The sequence below is a fragment of the Dreissena polymorpha genome, chromosome 5, assembly GCF_020536995.1.
Source record: "Dreissena polymorpha isolate Duluth1 chromosome 5, UMN_Dpol_1.0, whole genome shotgun sequence".
Classification (NCBI taxonomy): domain Eukaryota; kingdom Metazoa; phylum Mollusca; class Bivalvia; order Myida; family Dreissenidae; genus Dreissena; species Dreissena polymorpha.
In genome coordinates this window covers 36,510,697-36,537,422 of record NC_068359.1, presented here as the reverse complement: position 1 = coordinate 36,537,422, position 26,726 = coordinate 36,510,697, and the positions used below count along the sequence as shown (strand labels likewise).

Sequence of the window (26,726 nt, the reverse complement as noted above, 5' to 3'; positions counted from 1 at the left end):
GTAGCATTTCTTTTCTGGTATCAACATCCGTCTGTATATATCATAACCTTTTCAGTTCCTGTTACATGTCAAAATCTGTGAAAAGGTCCCTTCACAAAAGTAATGAACAGTTTTAGTTGACATGTAGAAGTAGTCGGCGTTTCTCGACTTAAGGTTAAATATACCGACAGCTCATACATCGATGAAGTGGAGAAACATGTGAAATGAGCAATTAATTTTCCCAATATTTTTTAATAATAATTGGTGTAAAGTACAGTTACGCAAGTTGCTTGTATGTCTATCAACCGGTTTAACAGTTGACTAGTTAAAGCAATAAAGAGTACTTTATAATCCCTCAATCCCCCTAAGAACGACAAGAATTCCGAATATTAGCAGGTGCGCGTTGGACTTTCCAAATATAGTAACAATTAATTAGATGACGTCATCAGCAGCCATATTACTCACAACAAATTGACTGGGAAGTGAAAAAAGAATATACATATTGTGAGTAGAAACGAATCTAATTATTCATTATTATCGTAGGTCAAATAGAATGGACAATATTATCATATATATATAACAAAAGATGCTAATTTAATTCATTGCATTTTCTCAGACATTTCGTTGTATTTAATCGTGTGGGTGGGGTTCGGACTCGTAATCGTATAATAGTAATACGACGTATTACTATTAGTCCGACCTGTAACAGAGTGAACACTAAATTATGAGTGTTTTGCCCGTTTCTTTTTTTGAGTGATATTATTAGAATATGTTTGCTTCATGTGAGCCAGTTTTAAAAATACATAATTTGTAAGTTTCAAATCTGTATTATAAAAAAGTAAAGACTTGTCTTTCAAGTTGAACATTTTTAGGCTTTGAATAATTTTCGTGTTTCAGTATTTTATCGGCAAAAATGAGGGAATACAAACTGGTGGTTCTAGGCAGTGGTGGTGTCGGAAAATCTGCCTTAGTAAGTACTAACTTTGGCAAACGAATACAGAATTATAATGGTGTATGCATTCCAATTTGTTGTCCGTTCAAACTTTAACATGTGTATCTATTCAAAATTTTAATACATATTATATTTAACTTTGAAAATATCATGCCTATTCAGTATCAGTACACTTTATTGTTAGACAGGGTCACATCAGAAAGATATGCTAGCCTAACATGTACACATTCACGCTTATCTCATGGAAAGCATGGTCTTATTTAATCTTTTGCCAGATATGAGAAAACTTTCAAGCGCATTGAGATCTTCGCGTTTGCATGAACATTTCTTATAGCATGATGTTAAAATATGGCCATGAAACTCTTTTTTTTTGGCAAATTTTATTTATAATTGTACAATACAATTATCATTTGATTTTTAACATTGTTCTTTTATTTATTTTGATTTCTATCTATTTGCAGACAGTTCAATTTGTTCAAGGAATATTTGTGGAGAAATATGACCCCACCATAGAAGATAGCTACAGAAAGGTACATACCGTAATTACTCTATGTTTTCGGACACTTAAGTTTTCGGACACCCCATTTTTAGCAAAAATAATTATTTTTCGTGACTCTTAATTTTCGGACACACAAGTTTTTGTCTATAATTAATGTCTGTAAGTTTTGGGACAGTATATTTTACAGCGCTATTTTATCAAATTTCAGTCCTTTTTTAGCTCATCTATTTTTTGAAAAAAAATTATGAGCTATTGTCATCACCTTGGCGTCTGCGTCGGCGTCGGCGTCCGGTTAAGTTTTGCGTTTAGGTCCACTTTTCTCAGAAAGTATCAATGCTATTGCATTCAAACTTGGTACACTTACTTACTATCATGAGGGGACTGGGCAGGCAAAGTTAGATAACTCTGGCGTGCATTTTGACTGAATTATGTGCCCTTTTTATACTTAGAAAATTGAAAATTTTGGTTAAGTTTTGCGTTTAGGTCCACTTTTTTCAGAAAGTATCAATGCTATTGCATTCAAACTTGGTACACTTACTTACTATCATGAGGGGACTGGGCAGGCAAAGTTAGATAACTCTGGCGTGCATTTTGACAGAATTATGTGCCCTTTTTATACTTAGAAAATTGAAAATTTTGGTTAAGTTTTGTGTTAAGGTCCATTTTATTCCTTAAGTATCAAAGCTATTGCTTTCATACTTGCAACACTTACTAACTACCCTAAGGGGACTGTGCAGGCAAAGTTATGTAACTCTGACTGGCATTTGGACGGAATTATGGGCCCTTTATACTTAGAAAATTGAAAGTTTGGTTAAGTTTTGTGTTTTGGTCCACTTTACCCCTAAAGTATCATAGATATTGCTTTCATACTTGGAACACTCGCAAACTATCATAAGGGTACAGTAAAAGGACAAGTTGCATAACTCTGGATGTCATTTTTATGGAATTATGGCCCTTTTTATACGCCCGTCTATGACGGGACGTATTATGGTATACCCCGCGTCTGTCCGTCCGTCTGTCCGTCCGTCCGTCTGTTAATGTCGTACGCTACGTCAAATATCCTTTGACAGATTTTCTTCAAATTTTAACACAATCTTAATATTGATAAACCCTGATCCCCTTTCGTTTTTGACGGAATTCTGAATTGTCGTTCCAGAGTTATGGGACTTTGTTCGTCAAAATTTCGTGATTTCATTGAATGTCCTACTGTAGCTCAAATATCCTTCGATGGATTTTTTTCAAATTTCAACACAATCTTAATATTGATAAACCCTGATCCCCTTTCGTTTTTGACGGAATTCTGAATTGTCGTTCCAGAGTTATGGGACTTTGTTCGTCAAAATTTCGTGATTTCATTGAATGTCCTACCGTAGCCGTCCGTCCGTCCGTCTGTTAATGTCGTACGCTACGTCAAATATCCTTTGACAGATTTTCTTCAAATTTTAACACAATCTTAATATTGATAAACCCTGATCCCCTTTCGTTTTTGACGGAATTCTGAATTGTCGTTCCAGAGTTATGGGACTTTGTTCGTCAAAATTTCGTGATTTCATTGAATGTCCTACTGTAGCTCAAATATCCTTCGATGGATTTTTTTCAAATTTCAACACAATCTTAATATTGATAAACCCTGATCCCCTTTCGTTTTTGACGGAATTCTGAATTGTCGTTCCAGAGTTATGGGACTTTGTTCGTCAAAATTTCGTGATTTCATTGAATGTCCTACCGTAGCCGTCCGTCCGTCCGTCTGTTAATGTCGTACGCTACGTCAAATATCCTTTGACAGATTTTCTTCAAATTTTAACACAATCTTAATATTGATAAACCCTGATCCCCTTTCGTTTTTGACGGAATTCTGAATTGTCGTTCCAGAGTTATGGGACTTTGTTCGTCAAAATTTCGTGATTTCATTGAATGTCCTACTGTAGCTCAAATATCCTTCGATGGATTTTTTTTTTTTTTTTTTTAGTATCCCTGAAAAATTGAACAAGGTGAGCTTTTTTCTATTCCGATTGTACACTACCACTTACCCATCTACATTTCTCTTTTATTATTGGTCAAAATATCTATAACAGGTTTACTTCAACTCCATATCCTCTAAAGAAATGCATACATATACTCAAAAAAAGATATGGTATGAATGTCAAGGAGACGGCGCTCCATGCTCATGTACTTATAAAATAAACCATGTATTCAAATACAAATAAACTGAAGTAAAAAAATGATTCAAAGGGTTATTTATTACCTTACTACTTCATTGGCGAACGACGGGCGTATCATGCGCTCATGGCGCAGCTCCTCAGTTTGACTTAGTCACTTTGAATATATGGTTAAATTTTGTGTTTCGATCCACTTTACTTCTTAAGTATCAAGGCTATTGCTTTCAAACTTCAAATACTTTCATGCTATCATGAGGTTACTGTACCTGGCAAGTTGAATTTTACATTGACCTTTGAATGACCTTGACTCTCAAGGTCAAATTATTAAATTTCTCTAAAATTGCCATAACTTCTTTATTTATGATTAGATTTGATTGATACTTTGACACCCAAACCATCGCCTGTGCCCCCCCCCAACCCCCCCCCCCTATTTTTTTTTTTTTTTTTTTTTTTAACCTCATCTCACAAATGACCACCACACCCTCACACTATACCCCCCCCCCCCACCCCACCCCCTCCCCAATTTTTTTTTTAACGGTTAAAAAACAAAACTATTTATTTTGATTATTTTATGTTTGAAATACCGTCCAACCATCGCACCCAAGAATCCCCCCCCCACCCCCCCCCTCCCCCACCGAATCCCCCCCCCTATTATTATTTTTTTTTTAAGATCATCTCACAAATTACCACCACACCATCACACTATACCCCCCCCACCTCACCCCCCCCCATTTTTTTTTTATGAAACGGTTAAAAAACACAAATATTTATTTTTATTATTTTATGTTTGAAATACCGTCCAACCATCGCACCCAAGAATCCCCCCCCCCCACCCCCCCCCCCCCCCCCACCCACCCCCCCCCCACCGATTTTTTTTTTTCCTTTTTTTCGCATTTTTGGAAGAAAATGTAATAAATGTCCACCCCCCCACACAATGCACCGCTCTTCACTCCACCCCTCCATCCTTTGTGATTGAAAATGAGAGTCCCTTCACCTTTAAAAAGAAAATAGATGAGCGGTCTTCACCTGCAAGGCGGTGCTCTTGTTTCAATATCTAATGACACTTCGATCATGGGGTTTGACAACCAGATTAACATCATAAAACATTGCAGTTGCATGCCTGAGGGCAACGGACCATTACATTTGCGTTAATGGGTAAATAACTTTGTAAACCGGTATTATAAAATGATTTCGTCCGATAGCATAAGCCTTATGACAATTACCAGGGGTAGTGCCAATTAACAGTTTAATTATCTACGCTTGAAAGTGTGATGCACCCTATTGCAATTTGCAAGTATTACGAACAATGGAAGGTGTTAGACAACAACTATCGGAAATGATCAAACAAAGAATTTAAGTTTGCTATTTTATTTGTTAATTACAGCAGGGCTCGAATTTAACTTTTTGTTCTACTTGCAAAACATTGCGAGCAGCTTAAATACCAACTTGCAAAATCAAAAACATTCTCGCAAATTTTGCTGGAAACATAAATAAAAGCTAGTTTGACATTAGTTTAGTACTACAAAATATTAAAACAAAATAAAATACGACATTGACAACAAGTTTTAGTTTTATATTAAGTTCTTTTCCCCACTTTTTCACTGTTTGTAGAAGGATTAAATTTTCGTTTTTTTTTGGAACTCAACGGTTAACTTTGCTTTATTTTTCGTATTGTTATTTCCGGCTGCGGGCAAAAAGAAAAAAGTTATTTTTTGCTTTGATGCCATGTCTGTTCAAGTTTAATGAACACGTGTGAATAGTCGACTGTTTCACGTTCTTTGTACCAATGCCATCCGCGTATCTGTACTATAAGTATACAAGTCTACATACAAGGTGCGCGCTTCGGCATACAGGTATTGGGACGTTTTTTAAATTGACTTACAGTTTATGGTTCACGACGTCGAGCGCATTTAGCAATATTACTCATTGTTTTTTCACTATTTATTTACTTGCCAAAAAATACTAGTGGCTTAAAACTACCGCAATCGGTATTTTGCACTCGCATTTTGCGAGTGTGGGAGTTTTAATTTCGAGCCCTGATTAAGATATAAAAACCTTTCATTGGGAATTTTTAGCTCCCATTTGGGAAAAATATATTTTTTTCCATTGGGAATCGGGCAAATTACCAGACCCGATTTTTTATGAAAAAAACCCACACTGGAATGTGTATCTTTCATTTCCTTGAAACACAGCGTTTTATTTTTAAACAGTGTGTTCCGTTAGGAATTGCAACTAACATCCATAGAATCTTACTCCTTGACCAAAATTATTAACTTGCCTACATAGAAGACACTTTTAAGTGAAATTGTTCAATTGTTTACATTCCAAAATATATTCTTTGTCAGTTAATAAATTATTTTTATATTGGAGGGGCGTGGCAAAATAAACTTCCCACTTGAACTTGAAATATCAGACGCTTGTTAGGAAAACCATGTTTTAACTATTTGGGTGTAGGATTTACACATCCATGATTTTTCTTTGTTAAAAAATGCAAACTTTATGCACATTCATTTTAAATTTCAGCAAGTAGAAGTTGATGCACAGCAATGCATGTTGGAAATTCTAGACACCGCAGGCACTGTAAGTAATAATATACTTTTTGTAGCAAGTAAAATTGGTATTGGTACAAATAGTAAAAATGTTAATTGAACTAATTTTTCTTCAGAAGTCATTTAAGACACTTGTTCATAGATTTACGTATTACATTTCTTAAATTTAATTTCTTAATGAAAAAAGCTGAACATGACTATAATAAATAAGCACAAAAAAGAACATACAAAATGTATGTCATGATGTTGCTCCAAAAAACATGTAGACCAAGACAGTTTGTCTACTTTGATTTCCATGTGTTTTATTTGGTATTAATACTTAAAAACTATATTGATAAAAACACAGACACTAACTAGAAATGGCGCGGCAGAGGCCGACGCGTATCCCCACGCCGCATGTTTGACCCAAGGGCGCCCCAGGGTTGATCATGGGGCCATGCATAGTTGAGATTGACTGTATTGTCATAAGAGAAGTTCAGTATCAATTAGAAGTGAATGGGTGTAAAAATAAAGAAGTTATAGTAAAAGGCAATTTTGGGAGGGTGTGGCCTATGTGGGCGGGGTGCCCCAGGGTTGGTAATGGGGCCATGCATAGTTGAGATTGACCGTATTGTCATAAGAGAGGTTCAGTATCAATTTGAAGTGAATCAGTGTATTAATGAAGAAATTATAGTAAAAGGCAATTTTGGGCGGGTGTGGTCTATGTGGGCGTGGCGCCCCAGGGTTGGCAACGGGGCCATGCATAGTTGAGTTTGACCGTTTTGTCATAAGAGAGGTTCAGTATCAATTTGAAGTGAATCAGTGTAGAAATGAAGAAGTAAATGTAAAATAACCTAAAAATTTTTTATAGTAAATGGATTTTTTTGGTGGGTGTGGCCTATGTGGGCGGGCGCCCCAGGGTTGGGATTGGGGCCATGCATAGTTGAGATTGACCCTAATGTCATAACAAAAGTTCAGTATCAATTTGAAGTGAATCCGTGTAGAAATGAAAAAATTATAGTAAATGGAAATTTTTGGTGGGTGTGGCCTATGTGGGCGGGGCGCCCCAGGGTTGGGAATGGGGCCATGCATGGTTGAGATTGACCGTATTGTCATAGGTGAGGTCCAGTATCAATTTGAAGTGAATCGGTGTAGAAATAAAGAAGTAAATGTAAAATAACCTAAAAAAATAAGTGATAATTTCTGACGCGGCCCCACCCCAACCCCTATAACTTTTGACCCAGGGGTCAGATCAAAATTCCAAATAGTGCAGGGTCGCACATATGCTCATAGCTACCATGTGTGTAAATTTCAAGGTTCTAGTGCTTTTAGTGTAGGAGGAGATAGTGGCCAGGACGGACGGACAGACGGACGGACAGACGGACGGACAGACAGACGGACGGACGGACGGCGGAGATCACCACAATATCCCCACCTTTTTTTCAAAAAGCGTGGGGATAATTAATTTAAAATAATTGAAATTTTACCATGTTATTTTTATTAGCTCTACTGGCCATAGGCCAGAAGAGCTTATGGGATGGCATGGTGTCTGTCTGTGTGAGGGTGTGTGTGTGTGTGTTAGACTTTCTCTTGTTTATAAAGTCCACATTTTCTATCCGATTCTTTTCAAACTTGTTCAGTGTGTTGATATCAACGAGGACTCGAACCCTATTAAAAATGGAATACATCAGAGTAAAAAGTCCAGAATTATCTCGCCTGGAATTTGAGAAAATTGTGAAATAAGGCTTGTTTACGCAATAAAGTCCACAGTTTTCATCCAATCATTTCCCAACTTGCACAGTGTCTTTATCTGAATGATGAGTCAAACCCTAGTAAAAATGAGCAATATCGGAGCAATAAGTCCAGAATTATCTGCCCTTGAATTTGAGAAAAAAAAAGAACATCTTTAACATTTTGCCATGACTTTTGCAATATTGAAGATAGCAACTTCATATTTGGCATGCATGCGTATCTCATGGAGCTGCACATTTTGAGTGGTGAAAGGTCAAGGTCAAGATCATCCTTCAAGGTCAAAGGTCAAAAACAAAAAAATCAAAGCGGCACAGAAGGGGACATAGTGTTTCCGACAAACACATGTCTTGTTTGTTTACATATAAAGTTCTTTCCTTTTGAAACTTCAACGGATGTTTTATATCATCAAGGGCCAGAATCCCATTGAGAGTGAAAAAAATTTGTCCAACTTATTTTTGAAAAGGAGCCATTTGAAGTTTAAATTGTATGTTTCTTCTTGTTTATGCGATGAATTTCCCATTTTGTGTCGGTTTGTTTAAAACTTACTCAGATTGTTCATGCTATCAAGGGCTTGAGCCCTATTGATTCCAGCCAGAAGAGCGATTCAGGCCCTCATGGGCCTCTTGTTCTATTTAAACAGAATGATGTCTTTTTAACAAAATGTTAATTTTCAGGAACAATTCACAGCCATGAGAGATTTATACATGAAAAATGGCCAGGGATTTTTGTTGGTGTACTCAATAACGGCTCAGTCCACATTTAATGACCTTCAAGATTTACGAGAACAGATTCTACGAGTGAAAGACACAGAAGAGGTAGGGTGCATGCAAACTTGGTATACCTCACTTATTAGAATAATTAGAGTAACTCGTGTAATAAACTATGCAATTCTTGTGTTTATGCTCTATAAATACTTGACGAGTCTACACGTAAAATCTGTTCATATCCATTTCCCATCCTATCAATTAATAAGGTTTTGTTTTATAATTACTCAAAAAGCTTTCAGAACAAAAGCTTTATTCAGCTTTCCAACATGAAAATATGTCAGATTATTCGCTGATTATATATCAATTAGAATAATATTTTATATGCAGAAAATCCCGCAATTATTTTCACATGGAATATATACAATTTTATAAATATGATTATTATGAAATATTCCAATGTTGAAATATTGCTTCGAAATTTAAAAGAAATTGGTATGTGGGGGTCTTTGATTGCCAGATGTTTATCTGTCAAGTGATATTGATGAATTGTTATTATGGATTTTATTTTTTAAATTCAGTCAAATCTTCTCTATTCGGATGTTTATTAATTGTTCAAAATATGTATTCTAAGTGTCATTAGACTGGACATATTCATGGGTTTCATTTGACCCCGACTCCTGATTTTGAAGCTCGGATTTTTTGTTTGACTTCAGTTTGAATCAATGTTTTGATGTATGTGCGCCATTTAGACTCAAAAAAGTTAGTTTTAAAAAGGTTCAAATGAATTTCGTGACTTATCAATATTTACATATGGTGTCAATGCCAGAAAATAGTTAAGCAGCAAGAAGCTTTTTCTCTCCAATAGCTTTTCCAATAAATGTGCACAGCTTCAGCCCTTTTTAGGTCTCCAGGGTGGTTTTACAAACCAAGAAATGATATTGCCTAGTACTGAAATCATATAAGTCGTGTTCTGAGAAAACTGGGCATAATGCATGTGCATGAAGTGTTGTCCCAGATTAGCCTAGACAGGGACAACACTTTCCGCTTTAATGGTTTTTTAGTTTCAAGGAAGTCCTTCCTTACCAAAAATCGAGTTAAGGCGGAAAGTGTCGTCCCTGATTATAAGAACAGGCTAATCTGGGAAGACACTTTAAGCACATGCATTAAGCCCAGTTTTCTCAGAACAAGACTCCTCTAATTGCCTAATACTGTAATCATATGACCATGATTTGAATGATTGATAGCATAAGAGATCAGATCAGATGTGGGTCAAATTATTGTTGTTCATTCAGTACACAATGGCTGCAAAGTTGTTAAAAAAGCAAAATGGAGGACATCATTGTTGTCCTTAATATGAGTAATGTATGTTGTTTTCGTATTAATGAGAACTGAAAAACAAGTTTATTGTTTTCTAGTTTAGGTTTAAATGGTATTTGATTTAATATTGACAACAAGAAATATATCTTATTAAAGTCACTATTTTTGCCAGAATGTGGAAGAAAAGAAAGAAAATACTTTAAATCTTCTTATGATATACAATGACTTATTCCATAATACCTCTTGGTAAATTTTATAACGTACATGTAAACATACCAAAAACACTTAAATATTATAAATAAGAGCGCAAACAAGAGAGTAACAAACTAAAATTTTACAATAGATGTCCTTTGTTATTGTGGCTTAAAGGGCTTAATTATTCATTTCTCTTGAAGTCCTTGTATCTTATGTACCTGGAGTCTTCTTGCAAAATTCCTCTTCTGCGTCTTTATAACTCAAGGGTACTTAAACTACAATATACGGCTGTGTCTTTGATGAATGAAATCTGAAAATGTTTTTTTTGGGAGGAATTTAAGAAAAAAAAGCTTCAATCCTGAGAACAAAAGTAAATGGTTGTATTTTAATGTATGAAACAACTGTAGAAGATTTTTTCAAGATTAATGCATGATAGTTACTTTGCATGATAGAAATTTACAATGGTGAACTTGTCTTTTCACGTGGTGTTTTGATGATTTTTCGTCATGGTAATGTGGTTGCTGGTCCACTGAAGCCCCTGGCATTGTTGATTTGCAGTCCTTTTTATTTCTCCTGCTGGAGTTTTCTTAATGTTAGTTAATATTGTATGGTACATTTAACAACGCATTTTTTTTACCACATTTATGATTACTGTATTTATTTTACGCTTTTCAACCAGAGCTTGTGAAAATGTATTTGTGACATTTATTTAACTTGTGTTAACGTTTGTGTACTCTTGTCTATTTTCATTTCACATGTTCATTCTCTCATACCCTTTATTTATCATTACAAAATAACAATGATAAGATGTTATTTGTTCTGCAATTGATTCTGGTCCTTCATTCTCCGTGACCCACTTCCTTTTACTTAGCTAATCAAGGAAGTGAAACTATATTCATATCAAATTTATTGTCGAGTCGCTATCCTGCAGTGAACATGACATGTTTTGGCTCATTAACTCAACAAATGGACTATTTTAAGCCCGTTCACAGAAATTCTCGGCGGTATTTTGTAAGTGACCAGTGCGCCATTTTTACCTGCCCCTGATCAGGAAGATGAGATATAGTTCAAGAATAAGCGCAAGGCAACAACAAAAGGTGAATACACATTTGTTGTATTTTTTGTAGTGCACTTATTCGGTTGGCTTCTTGCTGCACTAGTTTCATTTATCATAAAAACCATCCGTTTTTCATGGCATTTTAGTAGAATTTAGCCGTATTAGTAAGTGTGCCAATTTTTTTTAAACTTGACTGTTCCTGATATTAGACTAGAAAATAGAGATAGATTGTTTTTGCTATTGTGTGGATTTTCAGTTAAACCAATAATATTTCAAGAAGCCGAATCAATGATGATCAGTTATAATACATTTTTAATTATTTTGGCTTTATTAAAGCGCTGTGAACATTTAACTCAACTTAATTGAGTTTTGAAAGGAATAACAACAATAATCTAGTCCCACTTCCTTTTAGAATTTATTTACATGCCTTTATGACCAATTAGCTTAATGTAAGTAATGTGTATTAGATCATATCAATATGTGCTTTATATATAATTTCTTGAATTGTCAGTTTGTAAAATTAACTCTTTCTTGTTCTACTAATATTTAACTAATATTATTTCTTTGCTTTTAATTTCTTGCATAAGGCATGCTTGAATTGTCCTGTTAGCTTAAGATTGCATTTCTACAGCTTTGCACAATGAGATTACATATTGTGAATTCATTTACAAGAATTCGGATTTGTGATCTTATATAATGCAATACTTGTGTTTGATATTCAAGTTTTAACAATTAACATTAACTCTGGCTTTTTATTCCCATGAAGGGTGGCATATAGTTTTTGAACTGTCCATCAGTCTGTCTGCCGGTCCTTGCGTCCGTCCGTCCGTCCGAAGACTTTAACATTGGTCATAACTTTTGCAATATTGAAGATAGCAACTTGATATTTGGCAAACATGTGTATCTCATGGAGCTGCACATTTTGAGTGGTGAAAGGTCAATGTCAAATGTCAAATTATGGCTTCAAAGCGGCGCAGAAGGGGGCATTGTGTTTCTGACAAACACATCTCTTGTTAAATAATGAAATTGCTGTGCATGGAACATTAAAAAATGACTGTTCAACTTAAGCGGTGGTTGGTACACTCTCTTCTCACCTGGACAATGCTAGTTAACTTCTCTTTCAAGGCATATGAGTTTTGTTTTTGGTCACCATACCCATGGGGTGTCCTATGGGCTACACTGAGTTTTATTTTGGGTTGCACAGGGTTGTTCTATGGGTTTCACTGATTCGCGTAATTCCAGCACCTAAATAATACAGTCACAATATGTTGCAATAAAAAATGAACATGAATTTGTCTACGATTTTGTAACACACCTAATCACATATTTGAAGTAGAATGTGAATTTAATGATTACATCAATAAATCTATTGTTTTGAAAGACAGTCAATGTTTTTTTCCACATTTTGCGTTTGAAGCATCAGAAAGGCCTTAATGTTTTATTCCCTCAAAGGTATTTCAATGCATTCCATATTTCATCAATTGTGTTAAATGCATGAGCTCTAACATCTCAGGTTGAAGAGTGATTTGGTTTCCCAGAACACTTGTCCTAGAAACCTGTTGTGTGTGAAAACACAATGGACTTTATGTCAGTGTACTTGATGATCAAAGATGCATGTAGTCAAACCGGCTGTATACATGTATAGGGATAGGAATTAGGGATTAGCATGTGATTTAAACTAAGTGCAGGACATATATGCTTAATTCTGTCTAACAATTATTACATAAGGATTACAGACAAATTAAAGGTTATCAAGAAAACATAAGTCCACTAGACATGATTTTGACAGTTTTCAATTACTTTAATCAGACGAGTTTTAAGTGTCTACAATGAAATAATGATACAATATCTTCAAAGTTGAAAGCTTTGTCATACAAGGAAATCGTGCAATATGGTTTATAGGACAATATAAATGGAAGTCTTATGTAATTTTAAGCTCGGCTGTTTTCTGACAAAACCCGAGGTATTGTCATAGCCAGCTCGTCGTCCGGCGTCTGCCCTCTGCGTCGTGCTAAAACCTTAACATTGACTCTAAAATCAAAGTGCTTCCACCAACAACTTTGAAATTTCATATGTAGCTTCACCAATGAGTTCTACATGCCACACCTATTTAGGATCACTTGGTCAAAGGTCAAGGTCACTGTGACCTCTGATATAAAACTTAAACATAGGCTCTAAAATCAAAGTGCTTCCACCTACAACTTTAAAAACTTCATATGAAGATGCACCTTGATGATTTCTACATGCCACACACATTTTTGGGTCACTAGGTCAAAGGTTAAGGTCACTGTGACCCACGGGAATTCATTTATTTACATTTATTCAAAACTCTACCCTCAGCCGAGCGTTGGCACCCGCTATGCGGTGCTCTTGTTTATTAGTAGTAATAGCTGGTGATAACGTTTTACTAAACCTTGCAGCTTGCACACTTAAAACGAAATGCACTGACAAAAGTTGTTAATTAAATGTTCCGGTAAGGTTAATTTATCAGAACGAAAATGTTACACTAAACATTCATTACTTCAGACTTTGACCTGAACATTAAAATGTCAAAGCCAATCATTTAAATGGTAAATTAAATTTTTCCTGCTCAGAAGTGAAGTGAAAATGGCTATACTGGCATTCAACCAGCATAAAACCAGAACAGCCTGTGATTTACTCACACTCTGTTAAGGTTTTATGCTGTTTTCTGCATGTCAGTACCATAAGGGTTGGAAATGAAGCCTTAAACACTTAAAATGTAGTAAGAAAGGTCTTTAATTTATTAAAAATTCTAAGGGTCTAGAAGGCGTCAAAATGCGTATAAAGCAAGAAAGGGTTAATTAGCATTTTGTTGTAGTTGTTCAAGTTGGTTTAACACGGCTTGTGGACAGTGTTTACATTTTGACCCCCTGTCTTCAGGTACCCATGATCCTGGTTGGCAACAAGTGTGACCTTGAAGATGAAAGGGTCGTCGGTAAGGACCAGGGTCAAAACCTTGCCCACCAGTGGGGTTCAGCATTCCTAGAGACGTCGGCCAAGGCAAAAATCAACGTCAATGAGGTATGAGGTCAATGGCCCCTGATATCTGTCTGTAGATAGCAGTCTTACCACCTTGTAAGGGGTTCCTAGCCATTTTGGGAAAAGGAGTATCGTCAAATTGGGATTTTTTAAACGTTAAAATGGCAAATTTGGGAATTTTTGTATCGATAAAATGGACCAAATTGGGATTTTTGTTTATCAACAAATATTGACAAATCAAGCCTTTTCCTGGCCATTTTGGGGGAAAATGCAATTTGCGCGAAAAGTCCACTGATTTGGGAAAAACTAGTGTAATATAACTACATGTATTGATAATAATTCAAATTAGGATAACAAAATCATATAAATTATATTTGCATACATTATTAGAAGTTTATGAAATAAAATGAGATAAAATAATCATTAGCCACTTCAAAAAAAAAGGGAATTTGTTTTCGGAAATTTTGGTTAGGAAACGTTGGTTTGCTTTGGGATCAGGTCCGGTTTACAGCCTTTTTTACATAGAAGGAAAAACCTTGTATTCACCAACTTATTCTTAGACAAATTAGCTAAAAAGGTTTCTTGAGATTCGTAAAAAAGATGACTGGATTTTGTTTTGGTTAGTACCAATTGGACAGTTGTGCAAGTCAATTACAGATTGTTGTAATTAAGGAATGCTGTAATTAACAGAACGCTATTTGGTTTATTAACTTGACTCCTAAGGTCAATGTCCGACAAACACTGTACATGTATATTTATTTAATAGTCTTAATGATATACAGGGCAATAGGCTATTAGTATATTTTCTTATGAATGGGTGGTCTAACATTAGTGCAATTTGCATAAAACTGTTAAGAACTATTACATAAGTTAGGGATGCAGCAGGTTACTAAAACATTAACCGGTTAACCTAATGCTATAACCTGTTCTTTAACCAGATCTGGAAAATGGCAAAATGTTTAAGTTTACTTTTTTATTAAATCATGTCATAATGCACGTATGTGAACTCTCTTAAAAACGAAAGTAATTTATGATCGGTAACCAACGTAACTGATCATAAATTACTTTAGTTTTTAAGAGACTGGATTATTACATACAAAGTCTTACATAATTTGCAAATCTATTAAATGTGCTATCAATAATGAAAAAAAGAAATTATTTGATTCTTATATATTTCTTACATTTTGTTTGCAGATTTTCAATGAACTTGTAAGAATGATTAACAAAAAGGACCCCGGGAGCAAGCGGAACAAGGGCAATGATAGCTCCTCCGGTTGCTGTTGTGTGATGCTGTAAGCTACATGGACACTTTTGCAAACTTGAATGGTATGACATAGAGCATGTTTGAACCTTTCGGAAGATGGGTGAAACTGAGCATATGCAAGCAGCATAAAACCAAAACAGCCTGAAATTAACTCGGTGTCTGTTCAGGTTTTATGTTGTTGCTCATCTTCACTTAGCATTGGAAATGAAGCCTTTAAAACTTGAATATAGGTGTTTAATTTAATTTGATTTTCTAAGGGTAGAACCAGTGCTTTGTGTCTTTGGAAAAATCTCGAGAACATTTGACTGATTAAGGATTGAATTTGTGAAATCCTTGTAATTCAGATAGCCTATTAACTACATCATCTAAACCATATTAGTTATCAATAGGTACAGATGGCATTAACTATCATCTATTGTATAAAGTTAATTGGCATCCCTCTGTCAACCAGCAAATAATGCTGGTAGGGTGGGCAAGTTAGCTGTAAAGATTTTAATGTATTACCCACGTTTTTATTGGCTATCTTGTAATTGTTGGCTTGTGACCAGGAAAGTCTTGCTACTCTTTTTCAGAAACAGAACATTTGTTTTGAACAGATTCTTAATGTTAATATGGCACATGACCAGTACCTTCATTATGAATTTGACAGAAAACAAAGTAAATGTGCCACTGGTACAAATGTATGAATATTTTAAGGGGACTACTGTGCCATTGACATGAAGTATGCGTTGACCTTGTTTGCATGTTAATAATTATTATTGATATTCATGCTGTTCTTTTGATTTCTTTCAGGGTCCAAACTAAATACCGAGTTTCAATGAAGGGCACTGGACTGACAGTTGGTTGTTGCTGAAACTTTTTTCTGTTTTTACAACTCTTTTTATCTTTTTAAGTCTTGAATATAAATGTGAGAATTGTACACAGGTTTAGGACAGAAATATGTTACCACAATGAGACTGGAACAATTTTTCCCTTTTTGAAGATTAGGGTGTATTTAACTTTTCACTTGTCCATCAGTTGATTTTACTGTCGGTCCGTAGACCATTGTGTTTTCCCTAAATATCTTGCAAATGCTTTTTTTCAAGAAACATTAAGTTGGTAAGGTATGCAGGCTTTTTTGAAGGAAAGGAGGACACCCAATGATTTTGAGGTCAACATTTTATGGTCACAATGAGAGAAAGATAACTATCAATTTTGAGCTCTTAGGTCACTGGGTACTGTAAACTGAAATTAGATTCTTTATGATTTATTCAAAATATTTGACCTACATGTATGATTATCGAAATTGGTATGCTAGTTACAGATTTAAAGAGAAATATGCACCAGCAATTATAGAAAAATCTGTAACATCCATGTATTCTAGGTATTGACGAATTGGCTGCAAGTCGAAAGGGGTCTTACATATTTTTCAACAATAATCGACTATTTAATTTTAATTTCTCTTTGGTATAATTGAATATATGACATTTCTAGTGTAAATAAATTAACTATTTACAGTTTTAAATTGTTATTAAATTGTGTTTTTTTATGATTTTTTTATTATTTGTATTTCCATGCTTACTCTGGAAAACAAAATAATCTTAAACATAATGGGGATCTTCCAAAATATTTGCTTAAGCATTAACAAATATTGCATTGATAAATTATTGATGTTCCAATAGTGCTTTAACTTGGGTAATATTTTTATTGAATCTCAAAATTACTGATACTATGATGAGAATGGTTATAAAAGATGTAATTTTTCTTATCTGCTTAATTTTAATTCTTTCATTTCCACATTATTTCCCCAAGGCAATCTATTTATCTCGTCATTGCAATTATAACATTCAGGAACAATAATACAGCCCTGCTTTTAGCAGGATATCTATGTAATTTTAATTAAACAAAACAATATGATAGACTTTAACACAATATATCTTAATGGGCTTTTCACCAGATTTGTACATTGAAGATATTCCCAATCTTTTACAAGTAATATGCAATTATGCAAATATTTTCATATAAAACTAGTTGTGGTCAGGTACAATCCATGTTTTGTGTCAAGATAGATTTATTTCAAATGAAAGGGTATTCTCATCAAAAGACATGTTATAATGTTTATTGTCGTTTCCGCTAAAATTATGATACGGAAAATCAAAACAACATAGAAAACACATGGATGTCAAATAACGACACAACCACATTATTAAGGACACTATCTTGGGTTTGTAGCATTGTTGGGAATATAGTGGAAAAATAGTTTTTATTTAATTGTAATGGTTGAGATTTGGTTTTATTTTATGTACATGTAATCAGTTATAATACCATTAAAAGCTATGATAATAATTCAGAGTGTGTGAATACATTAACTAAACGTTGCATTTTATTATGTGTAATGGAAGTAAAAAATCAAATTATAGATGTTGACCCTATTTAAAAAAAATAGTATCACTTCTTATGTTTACATGTATTTGAAGGTGTTATTTGAAGACAAATTTGGAAAAAATACCTATTACATGTATTGGGGCAAAATATCCAAAACTGCTGCCCCTTTAAGGAAAAGTCATGAATTATGTGCATATTTTTAACATACAACTACTATTGTTTGCAGAATGTTTTCTTAATATCTCACTTTTTCTCTTACTTCAAGTTTATTTAAATTGATTTTACATGTACTATTGTCATCCTAGTCACATTTTGTCATTTGAAGATATTTTAAAAATGTCAAACGATTCACACCTGTTAAATATAACTTAAGCTATCTATTTTTGATATGTTCACAGAAGATTTGATTTAAAAATTAAGTATTTGTATTTATATTTTAATAACACTTTAAGTGCACTGACATTAAACATGCTTGCATTAAGTGATTTTCATTGACATGTCTTTCAGACGTTTATGATGAGAAATGATCTTTTACCGTTCATTTTTTTTATTATATTTAAAAATAAGTCTACACCCAAACATGGTAGAGATGGAATATAATTTATGCAGTTGTGAAAGACACCTTTACTTTGTCACTAATTTGCGTGTATTGGCCCTTTTGATCTTTTCTGGTGAAAAAAAGTTAGTAATACTTGTGTAATCTGTTAACCTTTTGATGGCATTTATGATTTTAGACATTGGCATTTGCTGTATGCCTTGAAAGTTGTACATGTATTCTTTTCTGCTTATTTTTTATCTACACAACAGTGTTCATGTGTCAAAAGATTACCGTATTCGCATAAAATGGGTTTCCACATCTTTAAAACCAAGACAATCAATATATTATATATGCTTTTATTAAGCAATCGTTTGCAAGGAATTACACAATTCAATTTTTTTTCCACAATTTTAACTTTTGCTGGAACATTGCTGCAGTAACGCTACTTGAGATAAAGATTTCAAGATGTAAGTTAAATTTAAAATTTACATTTTTAATAGCACATTTTCATTTTTTTCTTGCTCTCTTTATGCTTAAACTGTAGCACCAGCAGCAAAATATGATGTATTTGATAAATGTTTTGACATGGTCAGTATGAGAGAGTGTGTGCAATATATTATTTTTATTATTATGCATATTTTAGAAATGCTTGTGTTTAACTACTTTATAATCATAATTGTGTATCCTGTTCGCCATTCATTGCCTTTGGAAATAAACCATTTTACTCACGCTATTGTCATCTTATTGCCTTTGTTGAGTTGACCCACAAAAATCCACGAAATAAGTGAGCGACGAATAATATTGATTTCACAGTAGTTTTCAGTCAAAGTAAATGTGTAATAAATATGTCAGTGTTGTTTAAATTATTATATCACATTTCAATTGAGGTTATGTAAGAAATCATTTTCGCCATATTGGCAATGGCTATTCAGATTAATTAATCATGAATTTTGGTAAGAAAATTATAGTTTGAGGAATTGAACTTCCATCCTAAAGACCTACTGTCTCATGTGTTCAACAATATCTTGGTTATTGAGCTGTTAGTGTCTTGCTGTCGGACAATTAATGAACTTAACAGTTGAAGGAAGGTTCTGTCATTTGTGAAATCCCCATCAAAGTTTTCATGCATGGCATTCCTTTGTACCATAAAGACAGCTAGAAGGTTTCCTTACATCCGTATTCGATAATGAGATACATTTTTTGTCAACTGGGCACTTTACAAAAAGAAATTAAGAACAACATACCTAATATTGAAAAATTAATAATTTACTTAGACAACAATAAAAATTGCAGCACGCTATGTGATGGTGATGCAGAACAATATACTGGGAATACTGATAATTTTTCTCATTAGCTGGAAAAGCTAGAAAAAATGTCCTGAACTTGCTTGAAGGAATCTGTAAAAACTTAAGATCTTCAACCACTGTCTGTAACGGAAACTAGATGTTTTTCATGGTAACTTAAACAACAAAAAGATACATGACTAATCATTATTGTACACTGCTGCTGAGCTTTGTTATTGTAGCCCCCAGGATCTTGTATATTACAGTCACTCTGTTGGTTGGTTCGTTCGTATGCATAAAGTTTTATTTAACAATTATGGAGTGAACTACATTGTACTTCACATTTCTCTGTTATCACCATGAAGTGTAAATTTGCTAGCCACTTATTTAAACCCCAGTCATCCACACATTTTTGGGTTTTTATGCCCCCGGATCGAATGAGTGGGGGTATATTGTTTTTGGCCTGTCTGTCTGTCACTGTCTGTCTGTCATTTAATGTGTGTGTCCCAAAACTTTAACCTTGCTCATAAATTTTGCTATATTGAAGATAGCAACTTGATATTTGGCATGCATGTGTATCTCATGGAGCTGCACATTTTGAGTGGTGAAAGGTCAAGGTCATCCTTCAAGGTCAAAGGTCAAATATATGGCTTCAAAGCGGCGCAGTAGTGGGCATTGTGTTTCACAAACACAGCTCTTGTTACTTGAACAAAATTGACAAACAATGTGAGGGTAAGTTACGTATGCATGTTAGTTTCTGATACATTTTAGTTACATAAACAGGAAGCTCTAGTCTTCAAGTTGCTGGGAGCTCAAACATGTCTCATATCTCTCGCAAGGTCGACAATCGAAATACAGATCTTCCTGCAATGTGCTTTAAAAAAGTTTGGTGATATCTTTATAGTGAAATGAAGTACAGCATTTATTTAATGCTTAAACCATCTGGTTGATAATACTTCTGATAATAGAGCTATTAAAATAATGGCCATGTGCCACAAACTTCTTATAATAGAGCCATTGAAATAATGGTCTAATTTCAAATACTTCTTACAATAGAGGCTTTGAGATAATGGCCATATGTCACAACTCTAAGAATAGAGGCTTTGAGCTGATGGCCATATGTCACATTTCTGAGAATAGAGGCTTTGAGATAATGGCCATATGTTACAACTCTGAGAATAGAGGCTTTGAGATAATGGCCATATGTCACAAACCTCTGATAATAGAGCCATTGAGAGAATGGTCTTATTTCTGATACTTCTTAGAATAGAGGCTTTGAGATAATGGCCACATGTCACAAACCTCTGATAATAGAGCCATTGAGATAATGGTCTTATTTCTGATACTTCTGAGAATAAAATCTTTGAAATAAAGGCCATATATCACAAATCTCTGGGAAAAGGGGCTTTGAGATAATGGCCATATATCACAAACTTCTGATAATAGAGCCATTGAGATTATGGTCTTATGTCACATACTTCTAAGAATAGAGGCTTTGAGACAATGTTCATATGTCACAAACTTCTAATAATAGAGGGGTTTAGATAATGGTCTATTTCACCAACTTATGAGAATAGAGCAATTTGGATACTGTATTTTCCCATGTATAATTTTTTATTTGAAATTTGGACGTAAAAAACTGCGCGCTATACATGGGAAAATACTGCCATATGTCACCAACTTATTATAAATAGAGTCATTAAGGAAATTGCCATATGTCACAAACTTCTGAGCTTAGAGCCATTGAGATAGTGGCCATATGTTACACATTTCTGAGATTGGAGCTATTGAGATAGTGGCAATATGTCACAAACTTAGTCACAGTTTGATCGATATTATCACTGGCCGAAATACTTCAAATAAAAATATTTAAATAAGTGTTGACATACATATTGGGACAAAGAGTACTTTGATGAAACCTTACATTTGAGTTTGAACTTCTAGATTAAATGTCATAATTTTAAAGAAACTAAGAAATGCAAAAAATGTTTTTGACTTACTATGTTAAAACATTAAACTAGTGTACAGCAATTTTCAGTCAAATCATAGATGTCCACAGTACGTTTAATTTCGCAATAGACAGCTCCACCGGTCAGACCAGCTTGAACGAAAAGACATGTGCATGATCCCAATCGGCATAATCTGTGACCTATAAAAAAAGGAGATTACAGTCATACAGTACCTACAAACTGTTTTCACAGTTGAGAGTATATTGTGTATAAAATATTCTGGTTGGCAAAACCTGTGATCAAGAGGCAATGACAATTGCACAGAATCTACAGTTTGTCTTATACAATACATGTATAACAGTGTTTGAGCCTTGTTCCCGTAAAAGGGGGTTCAATGCATGTGCGTAAAGTGTCGTTCCAGATTGCACAGGCTAATCAGGGACAACACTTTCCACTTGAACTAGATTTTGCTGATATGAGGCTTCTTTTAAATGAAAAACACCATAAAAGCAGAAAGTGTTTGGCCTGATTAGAATGTGCAGACTGCGCAGGCTAATCTAGGATAACCCTTTATGCACGTGCATTAAGCCCAGATTTTCCACAACACGGCAATGTCAACGGAGTACTTTGCTGTCTTCAGGTGCCCATGATTCTGGTTGGCAACAAATGTGACCTTGAGGATGAGAGGGTCGTTGGCAAGGACCAGGGTGCCAACCTAGCGCGCAGCTTCAACAGTGAGATGTGTGGATTTCTAGAGACATCTGCCAAGGCCAAAATTAACGTCAATGAGGTATGCACTTTTAGGTGAAGGAATTAGGTATGCACTTGTAGGTTGCAAAAGGAGTTATGAACTTTCAGATGGCAGAATGAGGTACGCACTTTAAGGTGACAAATGTGGTATGCAATTTTAGGTGACAAAATGTGGTGTGCACTTTATGGTGACGAAATGAGGTACACACTTTTAAGTGACAAATGTGGTATGCAATTTTAGGTGACAAAATATGGTATGCACTTTTAGGTGACAAAAGGTGTATGCTCTTTTAGGTGACAAAATGAGGTATGCACTTTTAGATTACAAAATGAGGTATGCACTTTTAGGTGACAAAATGAGGTGTGCACTTTTAGGTGACAAAATGGGGTATGCACTTTAAGGTGACAAAATGCAGTATGCACTTCTAGGTGACAAAATGAGGTATGCACTTTTAGGTGACAAAATGAGGTATGCACTTTTTACTGACAACATGAGGTATGCACTTTAAGGTGACAAAATGTGGTATGCACTTTTATGTGACAAAATGAGGTATGCACTTGTAGGTGACAAAATGAGTTGTGCACTTTTATGTGAAAAAATGAGGTATGCACTTGTTGGTGACAAAATGTGGTGTGCACTTTTAGGTGACACAATGAGGTTTGCACTTGTAGGTGACAAAATGTGGTGTGCACTTTTAGGTGACAAAATGTGGTGTGGTGACAAAATGAGGTATGCACTTGTAGGTGATAGAATGTTACTTTTTACCAGAATTTGTCTACAAAAGGAATATTTTTGCTTTATCTAACTGGTAAAAAGTGATTGTATATAAAATCTTTTATCAATATTAAAAGTTGAATCCATTTAAAAAATTGCATAATGTTGGACGTGTTTTTTATGTGCCATTTCAGATCTTCTTTGATCTAGTACGGATGATAAATAAGAAAAACCCAGAGACGAACAAAAAAAGCAAAAAGAAGAAGGGATGTGTCCTTGTATGAAAATGCTGATATTCTTTTTAAGGTGAGATATATAGGAGTCTTGCGTCAGTAATGCTCTGGTTGAGACTAAAAAGCAAAATCTCCTTATCACTGTTTCTGCTACATGTTTTCAATTAAAACTTTACACATGAATTGAGGGTAATTGTGTGAGTTCACTGGCAAAGTGTCATAACTCTGACCTGCAATTTAGCATAGTTATACCTCTTTTGTATTTAGATATTTGGTTAAAATAAACATGCAACTTCACTTCACAATATCACTGATTAACCCATTTATGCCTAACGTATAGAAAAAAGGCCGTGGCAAACAGCGTAGACCCAGATGAGACGCCTCATGATGCATCGTCTCATCAGGGTCTTCGCTGTTTGCTTAAAGGAATTTCTGTAAGAATATTCTAAATATAGAAATAAATATACTAGACATCCCTTATTTTGGAAATAAATTGATCCAATTTAGAAATTCAGAGTCCATGACCAAGCATAAATGGGTTAAACCCCATGTATTCAGTTGAAACCTTACACATGGTGTGCGTTTATTACAAACGTTTGCCCTCTTTTGGTACCTAGAAATTTGGTTAATGTATAAGTGCAACTTGCAAAATATTACTGTTTCTACTACAATTATTTAATTGAAACTAATCGTGCGTGTTAAGGGTAATTTTGTGAGGTAATTTTGCCGAGTTCCATAACTCTGACCTGAAATAAACCAGAATAATATCCTTTTTGTACTTAAAGAAAGTCAGGTGAAGGTTTGTGTGCAAGTTGAAATTTAGGTTAAAGTTTGCATGCAACAAGTCCATTTCTTTGTAACTAATAGATATTTTCAATAAAAAAAAACTTCACAAATGTCTTCGGGATCAACATGAAAGGTCACTGATCAAGGCCCTTAAATTTGACCTGCAATATTAGCAGAATTATGTGCCTAATTTTTTTTTTGATAGCTCAGGTTATACTGCATATAGTAATTACTTCAAAAACTTTCTTCTGAAGCTGCACAAATTAAAGCTTAGATATTGTGCATGAAACATGGTCTAATGGACCTATACTAAGATTGTTCAAATCATTACACAGGTGTCAGTATTGGCTTCACCCTTGGGTTTATGGGTAACGAATATGTGCACTAAAAATTAAAAAAAATCTCTGTAACCTTTAAGGCTTGAATGTTTTCTAATTTAACTTTGTTTAGTGAACCTCTACCACAATTGTTCAAATTATATCCCTGGGGTCAAGCCTTGCAACAGGTTTTAAGGAAACCCGGTATGTTTAACCCTTTGTATGCTGGGAAATTTGTCGTCTGCTAAAATGTCGTCTGCTGAATTTCTAAAATGAGCATTTTATTAGATTTTTCTTCAAAGAATACTATCAGAATAGCAAACAGTTTGGATCCTGATGAGACGCCACATTCTTTGGCGTCTCATCTGGATCCAAACTGTTTGCAAAGGCCTTCAAAATTCGGTTCCAGCACTGAAAGAGTTAATGTTAACACTTCAAAATTCTTCTCTGAAACTGCAAAGGCTAAAGTTTGGACAATCTGAAACATTGTCTTTGGACTCCTACCAAAATTATTCAAATTATGGCTTTTGGGTCACAATTGGCTTTATATTGAAAAAACTTATTATTACATTCAAGAGATTAGCAGGAAATAAAGTACACCAATGTCACCATTGGTGTCAAAACTACACGATTTGTCCAAATTCAAAGTGCCCCAGCTCCTAGTTGCAATAATTCAATCCTCAAATTTATAACCCAGAGCCGCCATAGCAAAAATTATCAAAGGCTCTGGTTGTACGTTTATATGGACTACCCGGACCCCATTCCCAAAATGGTGAAAAAACAACAACCCACTTATGTGTTTACAGGTGCATCATCATTCTGGTAGTCTGCCTATATCCAGCTGTAGAAGGGACTGGGAAACACCGCGTTCATTTGCCAATCTGAACAGAAACTTTCACGTAGCTTCTGTGTCGGGGATCTAGATGGGAACTGACACTTTATGCAAAAGTTCTTTTTATATTTGCAAGTATTAAATGCTTTTAATTGATATTTCCCACAGACTTTCTTTATTAATAATTTGTTAAATGTAAGTAATCCTGTGCAATTTTGCTATTTCTTCGAAACAGGTTATTATTAAGGACGTTCTAGATCTGAATGTATACTTTTTGTTGATCCATTTAATAATGAACAAATTGACTTTCACTATTAATTTACCAATGTATTAAGCCTCAATGTGTATATTTTTTCCCTTACAAATCCACTTAATTATTTTTTATCTAAACATTAAATCTTTTTTAACTGAACATCCACGTAGCGTAAATAGAGAATAATTTTATGATTGCAACATAACATAGCATACTTATTTATGTTATCGTATATACATGTAGGTGGCAAATGTTAATGTCATAAGCATCTGCTATATTTAATATTTAATGCCAAAGCTAAACATTCATTTTTGTGACACTGATGTTGATTGAACAAATGAAGTGACTGTACCTGAATTATTACAGATTTTAAATGTTCTTCTAATTTGTTACCATTTTTTAAAAGTTATATTAGTTGCCTTGGAGAATCATTGAACTATACCATTGTGATTCTTAGTCTTGTGATAAAATGTGTTGTTTGAGAAAGGTGAACACTGTTAAATTTGTTGTCTAATCATTTTCTTGGCTTAAAATTAAATATATTTTTTCAAGTTAGGTAGAAATAATTATATGAAGGTGTTTGGAAAGTTTTTTAGTTTAAATTTCAAATGTTTTTTTCTGTAATCTTTTGGCTGGAACAATAGTCTATCTTAATTAATTTGTAAGTTAAAATACAAATATTAGTGCATCTGTTCATGCTAAAACCTGAGTGTTATATAGTATAAAACAACATACTGTCATATTATTTATTCTTTGTATCAATATATTACCAAAATGCTAGCCTTTGTAACGATTTTTCTTATCTCAAAACTTTGTTTGGCAATTTTTTGTATGTAATATGTGCATGCTGTTCATAACATATTTTACCCATTATTTCTTTTTTGTGCTCTGTATTCAAATTGGTTTTGATAGTAATTTATTGTTAACTTGTAAATGTAGTGCAGGGTTAAGTGTTCTTTAATAATAAAATTTTCTTGTTGCAAATAAATTACATGTAGATATTTAACTGTCGTGTTAGCTTTCAACATGGCTTTTGTGTAGTTCAGTTAAGTATACCCGTGCAAACAAAACTTTAGGGCAGATATATTTGAGTCATACTTTCAATTGGTTTGTAGCTTGGTAGGTCCAGTTATTCAGTATAGATGTGCTAGACACTTATTGCCCAATGATCCTCACATTCCTGAAATATAAGCCTTTGCACATAGCCGACAAAAAACAGTGCAGAGGTGTAAGTCCGGTTTGTGACAAAGCTCTGGTTTTCCTTGTATTAAAAGCAGAATTTAGTTCACACGAGCAG

The 26,726-nt window shown here is 34.3% G+C and overlaps 1 protein-coding gene across 3 annotated transcripts; it reads left to right on the top strand.

The window, feature by feature from the left end:
- Positions 1-354: 354 nt before the first annotated feature.
- Positions 355-26,435, top strand: LOC127881689 (ras-related protein Rap-1). 3 transcript variants are annotated; one of them, XM_052429794.1, is made up of 8 exons: positions 355-483; positions 877-949; positions 1,393-1,461; positions 6,113-6,169; positions 8,544-8,684; positions 14,047-14,187; positions 15,340-15,471; positions 16,202-19,039. In XM_052429794.1, the coding sequence occupies exons 2-7, from the start codon at positions 893-895 to the stop codon at positions 15,439-15,441; spliced, it is 567 nt and encodes a 188-aa protein (XP_052285754.1). In that variant the 5' UTR covers positions 355-483; positions 877-892; the 3' UTR covers positions 15,442-15,471; positions 16,202-19,039. The 3 variants fall into 3 exon arrangements, with proteins under 3 accessions (XP_052285754.1, XP_052285755.1, XP_052285756.1); XM_052429795.1 differs by lacking the exons at positions 14,047-14,187; positions 15,340-15,471; positions 16,202-19,039 and adding exons at positions 22,184-22,333; positions 23,203-23,314; positions 25,151-26,435 and having other exon boundaries at positions 391-483; XM_052429796.1 differs by lacking the exons at positions 15,340-15,471; positions 16,202-19,039 and having other exon boundaries at positions 391-483; positions 14,047-14,193.
- The last annotated feature ends 291 nt before the right edge of the window (positions 26,436-26,726 follow it).

Coding starts and splice junctions, on each gene's coding strand:
- LOC127881689 (XM_052429794.1), top strand. CDS start 893: ATGAGGGAATACAAACTGGTGGTTCTAGGCAGTGGTGGTGTCGGAAAA. Junction 950..1,392: donor GTGTCGGAAAATCTGCCTTA/GTAAGTACTAAC, acceptor ATCTATTTGCAG/ACAGTTCAATTTGTTCAAGG. Junction 8,685..14,046: donor GAGTGAAAGACACAGAAGAG/GTAGGGTGCATG, acceptor CCCTGTCTTCAG/GTACCCATGATCCTGGTTGG.